Here is an 11,281-nt window from a genome sequence, read left to right on the forward strand (position 1 = left end):
GGCTCCGCGCGGTGGCTCACGCCTGTACTCCTCACTTTGGGAGGCAGATCACTAGGTCAGGAGATTGAGGCCATCCTGGCTAACAGGGTAAAACCCTGTCTCTACTAAAAATGAAAAAAAAAAAAAAAAAAATTAGCCGGGCATGGTGGTGGGCACCTGTAGTCCCAGCTACTCAGGAGGCTGAGGCAGGAGAATGGCAAGAACCTGGGAGGTGGAGCTTTCAGTGAGCCGAGATCGAGCTACTACACTCCAGCCTGGGTGACAGAGAGAGACTCCATCTCAAAAAAAAAAAAAAAAAACCAGAAAACCCATTATCTTCTTTCAGAATACTCTTATTACACTGAGGTGAGTGAGGAAAGTTAAGTTCTATTTCATGTCCCTACCCTCTACCTTTCAACTTCCTCATTTTATTCCTATAGGCCATAATCACCATGCACAATGAAATGCTAGCCTGTTACATCCCCCTCGCTCCCTACCTTAACCAAATCCTGGCACTTTTCTGATAAGTTACCTTTACAACTATCTCAGGTGGAGGTATACTCCCCTGTATCTCAGGTTCAAAGGCAAGGGTGCTGTTTTTCAGAATCACATTGTTCTTACATACTTTTTTCCCCTGAACACTCCTTTTAGAGACTCCTTAGTCAACTGTATCACCCTCATAACATTCACTTGCCATTATGTAGCATACTCTGTGATGAATACAGAGAATTAAAAACTAAGTAAGGCACAGTCCCTCCTGGCCAAAGGGAGGGGAATGAATAAACCAGAGAGAAAGCTACCATTAGTTGAGTGTCTGCCATATGACAAATGCCAATTCATTTAATCCTCTCACATAGAAGGAAGGTGCTATTCCCTAAATTTCAATAAGAAAACCAAGGCTGAGAAAACAGAAGAGCTGTTTACTATCACGCACCATTTCTGGGCTTCTAACTGTTTTCAGTGCCATACAATAAGGCCAAGAGGAAACAGACTGCTTGGGTTTGAGCTTGTTTTGTCACTTGCTGGCCATGTGACTTAAGTTATTATCAACGCCTGCCTCTCTAAAAAGAGGAGAATAACAGCACCTACTTCATAATGTTGTGAAGATTAACATAAATTAAAACACAAAGCATTTTGAATAACGCCTGACAAATTGCCTCAGTAAATATTAGCTATTTATCTGCATGTTGTCTCATATTTTTTATCACTATTTCCCTCTGCATTTTGGAAGATTTCCTGGCCATTATTTTCTGGTGCCTTCCTCTTTTTCTCCCCAGCAATCACGTTTAAATTTCTAAGAATCCTTGCTTCTTTCTTGATCATTCCTTTTTTCTCCACAGCACCACGTCCTGGTTTTATGAATACAAAGCTTTCTGAAGTCTCCAAGATGACATTAACCAAAGTTTTAAAAGTTCTCCTCTATTTCCTTGAGGATCCGCTGCTGTGTTTCTCTTGGTCTTTGTCATTCACATTCTGCTGTTCCTTATATGTCAAACGATTAAACACTGTCTCCAACTTCAGTATTCTAAGCAGCGGGTCTGTTTTCAAGACAAAACAATCTCCAAAACAGAAAGGTTGGCTGGGAGCTCTGTGTATACGGGAGGCTTGCTGACTGGCACTGACCTGGCATTAGAGTGGGAAGCCAGCCCTAGCACAGAGACCCCTCAAAGCCATTGGAAGAGAGCTTAACCCTGGGGTCCCAAAGCCATACCCAGCAGTCCCAGTTCTTCTCAGGCAGTCTGTTCAATTTATCTCAAAAAACCTGTCCATTGTCATAGGGAGTAAGTCTGCAACAGCTGGTTAAGGGGATGGTTTACACATAGGCTTTAAATTAATTTTCATGTTTTAGCACTACCTTCTCATTTCCACCCTCCTTACTTCCAACTCCTAGCCAATAACTTTGTTGCGGTTCTGCCAGGAAAGGCGCTCCCAGCTCCACTGAGGCTTTGAAAGCTCTGGATTCTGGGCTCCAGATTCATCCACTCTAGTTCATCCGTCAACCAGCTTCCAACTTCTTTGTTCCTTTCTACTCTGTTGGCCCTTCCAACTTCTCTTTGTCTCTTCATTGTAATGGACTTACCATTTTTTAAAAATTTCTTAATAGTCATTTTAATTGAGAGAGAGAAAATGCTAACAGCATGCTCAATTCCCTTCTTAAACTAGAAACCGAAGAAATTTTTGTTTTAGGCCAGGCACAGTGGCTCATGCCTGTAATCCCAGCTATCTGGGAGGTTGAGGTGGGAGACTCACTTGAATCTGGGAGGCAGAAGTTGCAGTGAGCCGAAATCGCACAACTGCACTCTGGCCTGGCCAACAAAGTGAGACTCAAAAAAAAATTTTTTTTTGTTTTGTTTTAAGGACAAAGTAGAAGTCTAGAAGTCCTTACATGCCTGCCTTTATTTATTTTTGTCAGGTAAAAATTACTAGAGTCGTAAAACAGAGCAGGAATGTGAGGCCTTTATCACCATTTGCCCTTGAGTAGATTCACACTTAAAAGCACAAGTGCCACAAACCTAAACATGGTTCTATGAGAATCTATAAATGCAGGCTTTGACTTAGGAAGATGTGGAAAAGGTTTGTAGAGGAATTTCTGCTTGAGATTAGATCTAAAAGATTAAAAGGACAGGGGAAAGTACACTCCAGGAACAAGAGAGAATCATGTTTGTAGATTACTTTGTGTGAGATCTCCCATTCAAATTGCTTTTATCAAATTATACTTCGGTAATATACCTTTGGCTTCTATCAAGGAACATGCTTTAAAAACAAGTATGCATCTGAAGACACAGATTGTAGACACTTCATTACAGCAATGCCTTCTGTATGAAGGGATCTCATCAGGATTTTTTTTTTTTAAACTCATCTAATTATCAGATTTATGCATCTTCTAAGCAGTTGCCTTGTTTTTAATCTATAAATAATTATGTCCACCCACGTTTCTCTTTTTGCATTAGCTGCTAAGATAATTAAAACAAAGTTGGCCAGGCCTGGTGGCTCACGCCTGTAATCCCAGCACTTTGGGAGGCCAAGGCAGGTGGATCACCTGAGGTCAGGAGTTCGAGATCAGCCTGCCCAACCTGGTGAAACCCCACCTCTACTAAAAATATAAAAATTAGCCAGCGTGGTGGCAGGTGCCTGTAATCCCAGCTACTCCGGAGGCTGAGGCAGGAGAATCACTTGAACCCAGGGCGACAGAGGTTGCAGTGAGCTGAGATCGAGCCATTGTACTCCAGCCTGGGTGACAGAGCAAGACTCTGTCTCAAAAGCAACAACAACAGCAAAAAATAGTAATAATAATAAAAGTTTATAGCTTACTTATAACATACATTTTGTTTGTTTCTGAGACAGGGTCTCATTGTCACTCCAGGTGGAAAGTGGTAGCATGATCATAGCTCACTGTATCCTCAAATTCTTGGGCTCAAGTGATTCTCCTGCTTCAGCCTCCGGAATAGTTAATACTACAGGCACATGCCACTATGCTCAGCTAATTTTTTTTTATGTTTTTGTAGAGACGGGTCTTGCTATATTTCCCAGGCTAGTTTCAAACTCCTGGACTCAAGCAATCCTTCCGCCTTGGCCTCCCCAAGTGCTGGGATTACAGGTCTGAGCCACTGTACCCAGCTCGACAGCATACATTTTTCTATTAGCTTCACTCTTGACTCTAGTTTATTTCTTACCCTGTGTTTCTTATAAGACATTTTAAGTTCTTTTGGGTGCACTGCATATTAAAAATAAATACAGGACAATAAACAATAAGAAAAGGATCTCTGTGTATCTTATATTTTTAATTTCTTATACACTACTAGGCACATTGTGGGCATGTGTTTAAGTCTCAATAAATACATGTTAATTGACTAGACAATTCAGTATAGGTTTCTATATAATGTCAAAAGGGAAAATATTTTCATTTGTAATTTTAAAAAGTTACTTAAAAATCCAGGAATCCTCTTGGTTCGTATGTATACATTTCTTCTACATTCTATTTAATTATTAGAGTTTCTATAATATTTTTAAAAAACTAAGCCAAGGTTTTTAAAATATAAAGATTAAACATGACATTACCACAATTCTTTGTATTTTAAAGTGACCATTTAAGCTCTCATATACAACCTCTAAGGACGAGAGCACAGAAAAATTATTACATATCCTCAAATTAGTCCTATTTTCCCCCAAAATTAATAGTTTTCCAAAAAAACCCCAAAAATAAACAAAAATAAAAACACTTAGGTTACATTTAATCTAATTAAAAATGTAGAGCTGGGCATGGTAGCTCACACCTGTAATCCCAGCACTTTGGGAGGCCCAGGCAGGCAGATCACCTGGGGTCAGGAGTTTGAGACCAGCCTGGCCAATATGGTAAAACCTCATCTCTACTAAAAATACAAAAATTAGCCAGTGTGGTGGCACACACCTGTAATCCCAGCTATTCGGGAGGCTGAGCCAGGAGAATCACTTGAACCCAGCAGGGGGAGGTTGGGTGAGCCAAGATCATACCACTGTACTCCAGCCTGGGCAACAGAGACTATCTCAAAAAATAAAATAAAACAAATTGTAAAAGCCTAAGGTGAAAACTTGATTTTATATAAGAATGATCAAAAGATCATGTATAAGAAACTTTGTATCACTACTTATCTGTTCATTTTACTCAAAAACATTTATTGAGGAATTATATAGCAGGCACTGTAAAAGTCCTAGAGATAAAAATATGGGTAAGATAGCTTTGCCCATAAAAAGCTTACCCAGTCAGTCATGCATTACTTAATGATGGGGATACATTCTAAGAAAGGCATTGTTCGACAATGTCATCATCATGCAAACATCATAGAGTGTACTCACATAAACCTCAATGGTATAGCCTACTACGCACCTAAGCTATGTTGTATAGCCTATTGCTTCTGGGCCACAAAGCAGTACAGCATGTTACTTGTTACTGTACTGAATACTGTAGGCAACTTTAAAACAATGGTGAGTACTGTGTATCTAAACACAGAAAATGCACAGTAAAAATACCGTATTATAATCTTATGGGTCCACCATCTTATTTGCAGTCCATTGTTGACCAAAATGCCGTTATGTGGCACACGACTATAGTCTGGCACTGAAATGATTAAAAAGTAATGTCCTAATAACAGAAATATATACTAGGCACTCATATCTAATAAATAATCTCTAATGATGGCCCTAAGAAATCATGCTTTCTCATGTTCATGCCCTTACATAGATTTGTCCCATGATGAATCTGGGTTGGCCCTGTGTGAGCCCCTTGAACCAACAGATTGTGGCAGAGTGACATTGCACCAGTCAGAGACCTACACCTCAAGGATGCCTGGCAGCTCCTGCTTTTGTGTTCTTGGGAGTCATGAGCCATGACATCAAGCTACCCTGCTGGAGAGATCAGCTGAAGAAGCCTCTTGAAGAGGACCTGAGACTTAAGGCTCAGCCATCCCAGACTCTGAATCAAACCTCCAGATGAGTCCAACCCCACTTGCTATCTGACTACAGCTACATAAATGACAAACCACCTAGGTGATTCCAGTCAAACCACACACTGTAAAAGATAATAAAACAGTTGTTTAAGTCACTAGGTATTCCAGTGATTTGTTCTAGAGCAACAGATAACCAAAACATGCTGTGAGAGATTAGATGAGCCAGTGTGCAATTTTGCCTATGGGTGGAATTTTTACAGAGGAGGTAAAGCCTGAAGATTATCTGAAGAGTAGTAATTAAGTGTGGAGCCCTGGCAGAAAGACTGAGAAGTACAAAGGCTAAGAAGGCCTTAGAAGGCAGGCACTAAAACAAGAAAAAGGCCATCATGAATTAGGGTTGAAACACTGAGTGGATGGAGAGGAAGAAAGAGATCAAATCACAAAGGTTTCATGTACTGCTAAAGTGTTTAAACTTCATCCTGTGGGTAAAAAGAAGTCATTAAAAGATTCAAGGGAATCATATGACGATATATCAATATCGGAGAGATCACTGTTAACACGGTGAAAGGAGAGAGTTAAGTCTAAAGGCAGTAGTTTGGTTGAAGCAATGCAGAAAAAAATGGAGAGGCAGGTAGAATTTTCAGGAATGGTCTAAAATGAACAAAAAATGTGTAGAATGGAGTGAAATGAAACTACAATTTGGAAGTAAGCCCATTAAGTCACTTCCTAGCTGACCCACAGAATCATAAGCAAGACTAAATTATGGCTTTTTGGGGGTTGCTTTATTTATAGCATTAATATGGCAAAAGCTATTGCAGGGGGATAAGAAGTATGCCTGTCTCAAAGGATTTTTCTGAAATTTAAGTGAGATCACAAAGGGGCTTAGGAACAATCTATGGCACACAGTAAGTACTCATTAAATGTCAGATATTTTTATTAATAACATGTCCATTTGCATGGGTATAAAACATTACTTGGCGATGGTCCACTTGGAAATGATGGTCTGAAGCTAAGCAGAGCTTTGGAGACACAGGTTGGGGAGTCAGTGCGTAAAGCTCTCACTTTGGTTGATGGGAGAAATGATGAGAGCTGAGGACAGAATACTGAAGAACACTTACTCCGTGCCTCTTCCATCACGTCATTCTCTGTTCCCCTTTGCAACAAAACTCCTAATTGTTTATACTAGCTGTCTCCAGCTCCTCACTTCCCATTTTCTCCCTAACCTACTCTAATCAGCTGAAATCACTCTTGGCAGGGTTATCAATAGCTTCCATCTTGCCAAGACTAAAAATCAACTCAAAGTCTTCATTCTACTTGACTCTCAACAGCATTTAGCATAACTGACCGCTTTCCACTTTCCGTAGTTAACATTTCCCACTTCTTTCTTGAAATGTTTTCTTTGACTTGACTTTCAGAATACCATGCTCCTTGCTTTCTCTTCTAATTCCAATGACAGCTGCCTCTCAGTTTCATTTTATGCTTTTTTTCTGCTACATCTCTACATATTCAAAGATTCCAGAGCTCATCCTTGTACCTTTCTTGTGATCTCACTTGATCTCCCGATTTAAATACCATTCACTTTTAACTTTCAAATTTATGTTCAGCAAGCTCTTCCCTAACCTCCAAATTCATATTTCTATCTACTCTATGACCCTACTTGGATGTCATGGAAGTCATCTTGGTTGTACCTTCAAAAGTATATCCAGAATTTGACCATGTCTCATCATGTCCTTTGCTATCTCTCTAGTACAAGGTACAACTCACCATCGCCTCTTGACTAGACTACTGCAAAAGCCTCTTCATCTGTGACCTTGCTGCCTATTTTACTCCAACCACTGCCAGAAAGAGTTTGTTTTTTTAAAATGTAAATCAGATCACAGCCTCCTGCCACCACCTCTACCTTCCCAACCCCATTCAAAACTCTCCAAAGGCTTTCCATGAAATTGCAGCTGAAAAAGTCTTCGCTGTCTCTAAATCCCTGCACCATCCTGTCTGGCCTATCTTTTTGACCTCATTTTCTACCACTTCCGCCTACTGTGCTCAAGGTATATTGGTTCACTCTTGTGTTCCTCCAATAGGAGATCCTTGTGCCTAAAACAAGCAATGCTTTTCCTTGCTGAGAATGTTCCTTCTCTCATAACTTGATTATTTTTCTTCAAAACATTCATCAGTACTTAACATTGTATCTTTAATTTCCCCTTACTAGATTATGTGCTTCATGAGGGCAAGGACTTTTTCTTGTTTACTGCTGTATCCCAAACACCTACAACAGCCACTCCCGGTTTCACAAGCACCCCAAAAGGGAGACATATAGTATTTGTCAAATAAACAACTGAAGAACATCATTTAAAGGTCAGGCAGTTCAACGTGCGCAGTTTTCTGTAAGGCTTCAAACTTAAGTTCGTAAGCCTGTAAGTAATGTTAAATAATTCAAGTATGCCCAAACTAACCTACTCTTCCAACTTAGCAAGTACTATCAGGCATCTTTTTGTCACGTATTAGCTAACTACAACATCTATGTTACAAAGCCAGCCAACACCAAATTTAGAAATCAGTCCAGATATCAATTTCAAAAAGAAAAATGACCAGAACCTGAAGGATAAATACAATGCCATGAAAATAAAACACACTGAAAATGTAAAAATGAAAAAAAAGTTTAAAAATGTAAAAAAGTTTTAAAATGTAAAAAAACCAAAAAACAAATTGCACTGTCCCACATTTCAAACACTCTAAAATTAACTTATTTTCTATTGATGGTAAAGGACTAATTAGCAGCTTCAGTGAAAATATAAAAATATGCATTTTTTCCTCTACATTCTTATACCAGTAATGTCAATATTTTTTCAAAATAAAAAATTGCCCCAAAATAGCTTTAGATTTGTGGTTCTCAAATTTAGTTTGTGTAAGTATCACTTAGGGAGAGTGTTAAAAATGCTACCAAGGTCTCACCTCCAAATATTAAGGTATATAATGAGGACGAGATCTACACATTTCATAAGCACCCCAGAAGATTATAATGCAGATGGCCCAAAGATCATTTTGAAAACTACTTCTAGTCTAGAAAATCCAAATGAACTATACCCAATCCTCCTGGTGAACTTTAAACTAAAATGACCTGGATTTTAGCTTTTGAGGTCCCCCCCCACCCCCCGCTTTATAAATGTAATTGAACTAAATTACAGAAAATATCAGCAACAAAGAGAAAAGAAGAAAAAAAGGTACTTTCATCTTACTACTCCAGGTGCCTTTGCTTAGCATTTTGGTATGTTTCCTTTTATCCTTGTCTCTAGGTATATGTTTGTCCATTTCTTTTCACGTTGTAATCATGGTGCAGTTTCAAGTGCTATCCATCATATTTAGTGACCGCATTATATTTCATCAAGTGAACCTATCACTGTTTAACCATTCCCTACAGCTGACTACTTCCTCACTACTATAAATAAAGTTGTAAATATTTTTGTACGCAACTTTTTTTTCAGTACTTGAATGCTTCTTACATGTGGAAAGAAAATCTATAGCACCAAACTGTTTTCCAAAAGGGTTTTTACCACTATCTTTGTCAGATAACGCTGTTCAGATGTTACCTTTAAACTTTTTGGTGGGATTAATGGAAGGAAAAAATACCACTGTCTTTTAACCTGCACTTCCTAATTACCAGCCAGGTAAAACATTCGTTAATTAGTTGTATTTTTTCTTTCTCTAAGTTATCTATCCTGTTCTTTATTCATTTGTTAATGGAATCTTAGTATTTGTTTCTAGTTGTGTGAACTTTACATTCATTTCCTTGTTTGATTCTGATTCAGTGTGAACCTTTGTATCTAATTTTGTCCCACCGACCTGCCTGTTTTTGCTTCAGTACTACCCAAGACTCTGCCACTTTAATAACAACACGTTCTACTCAGTCAGCTATTTAAAACCATCTTGGTATAATGAAACAGACATGGTCTTCAGTGCGAGTTAAATGTTTGTTACCTTGGGCAAGATACTTGACTCTTCTGGGCTTCAATCCCATTTGTAAAACTGGGGTAAACAATTCTTACGCCTCCTTAACAGAATGGCTGTGATTAAAAGCTAATAATGCCAAACAATCACATCTTTCCATTAGATGTCAATCTACTATCCTCAAATAACCAACAAGCAAATTCTAACATCAAAGGAGGGATGCATTTATAAGCAAATGTGACCTTGTGTGTAGAAATATGAAACAGGTAAAGCCTCACTTATCTGTTTTGGTATTTACTTTCCTGGGTCTTGACAACTAATACGTTAATGAAAAACAAAAACAAAACAGTGGCCAGGCCCGGTGGTTTCACGCCTGTAATTCCAGCACTTTGGGACGCCAAGTGGGTGGATCGCTTGACCCCAGGAGACCAGCCTGGGAAACATGGTGAAACCCTCTCTCTACCAAAAATTAAAAAAAAAAAAATTAGCCGGGCGTGGTGGCGCGTGCCTGTAGTCCCAACTACTCGGGAGGCTGAGGTCGGAGGATCACAGCCCGGAGAGGTCGAGGCTGCAGTGAGCCATGATCGCGTTACAGCACTCCAGCCTGGGCCGCTTTCAAAAAACGCGGAGGGAAGGGGGTGACAATAACCCCAAAACATCAGTCCTGCAAGATTTTTCAACTACTCTCTTCCCCCAAACAAAAACATAAAACATCGCAAATGAGCAATCGGGACAACCTGATCTGTTCCTCTATCCTTGCCACCTAATTCTGAAGCCTGAGCGACAATCCACAATTGGAATGCGAAGCGCCTTTCAACGGTAAAACGTACGCTTGCTGGATGAAGACATGAACGTTTAGTTGGCGACTGAGCCGTCCCGGCTCACAGATTTCGATTTCGACCCTCCGGAGCATCAACGGCTCCGGAGGAAATTGAGGCCCTGGGCGGGTCAGAGGAGCCCAGCCCAAGGTCATCCGGGAGTCGGGGCGGGCTGGGCCCAGGGGGACCCTCAGCCCGGCCCGCGCCGCGCCGCCGCTCACCTCAGCAGCGCCAGGAAGGCGGCGGGCTCCACGTCCGGCAGCTCGATCTCGGCCGACGTGGTGGCCATGCCGCCGTTGAACATGGCGTCGAAGACAGCGCTGCCGGCCGCCAGCACGAAGCGGTGGGCGGGGATGCGCTGCGGGCCCCCGGCGGCGGCGGTGCCGCGGCCCTTGCCCAGTACGAAGCGCACATCGCTTAGCAGCTCCGAGTTGAAGAGGAAAGCAAACCGCTCCTTCAGCGACGCCTTGGTCGCCTGCCAGTTGTAAAGAGGTTCCCGCTGCAGAGGGAGCAGGGGCCCCAGAGAGGACGGTGAAGGCGGCGGCGGCGACCCCGCGGGGCCCGGCTCCGCCTCAGCCCCCGACGCCAGCTCCCCAGCTGCGGCAGGCCCGAGCGAGGCCATCCTCCAGCTGCGCGGTTGCCCAGGCTAGGAACAGAACTCCACCGCCATCGCCGAGGCCGCCTCCGGAGGCCAGCACCGCCTCCCTGCCTTCCGGGAAAGGCGCTTCCGGGGGCCTAGCGCCTCCTCAGGCCCCTCCCTCACCGCGCGCGCCCCCGCACGCCGGGGTTGCAGCTGTGCGCGGCCGCGGGAGGTGTGACAGGACGGACTTGAGGAGGCCCAAGGGCAGGGGTGTGGGGAGCTCGTCCTAGTCTAGCGCTCCCGGAGGTGGAGCTTCTGCAGGCTGGGTGCTGCCGGGCCTGTGGGCACCCACCCCCTGGCTCAATCCTCTGGGTATCTGACTCAGTAGGTCTGGGGTAGGGCCTGAGAATTTGTAATTTTAAGATGCATAGCGGATCTGCAGGCGGCTCGCACTCCTGCCTGGGGATGAGGGGCCGCGAAACCCGTGGAAATTCCGGGAGCAGAGGTGGAAGGCTTAGAACCCCAGTGACCTCTCTCCC

At 42.3% G+C, this 11,281-nt stretch overlaps 1 protein-coding gene across 2 annotated transcripts in view; it reads right to left on the reverse strand.

The window, feature by feature from the left end:
• The window catches only part of BTBD1 (BTB domain containing 1), a 55,888-nt gene extending 44,903 nt beyond the window's left edge, over positions 1-10,985 (reverse strand). For both annotated transcript variants that reach the window (XM_010360822.2, XM_010360823.2), the window contains exon 1: positions 10,384-10,985. In XM_010360822.2, coding sequence (XP_010359124.1) covers positions 10,384-10,784 — 401 coding nt within the window. In that variant the 5' untranslated portion in view covers positions 10,785-10,985. The remainder of the gene's footprint in view (positions 1-10,383) is intronic.
• Between the last annotated feature and the right edge of the window lie 296 nt (positions 10,986-11,281).

This window comes from Rhinopithecus roxellana, chromosome 5 (assembly GCF_007565055.1).
Source record: "Rhinopithecus roxellana isolate Shanxi Qingling chromosome 5, ASM756505v1, whole genome shotgun sequence".
In the NCBI taxonomy this organism is placed as follows: Eukaryota; Metazoa; Chordata; class Mammalia; order Primates; family Cercopithecidae; genus Rhinopithecus; species Rhinopithecus roxellana.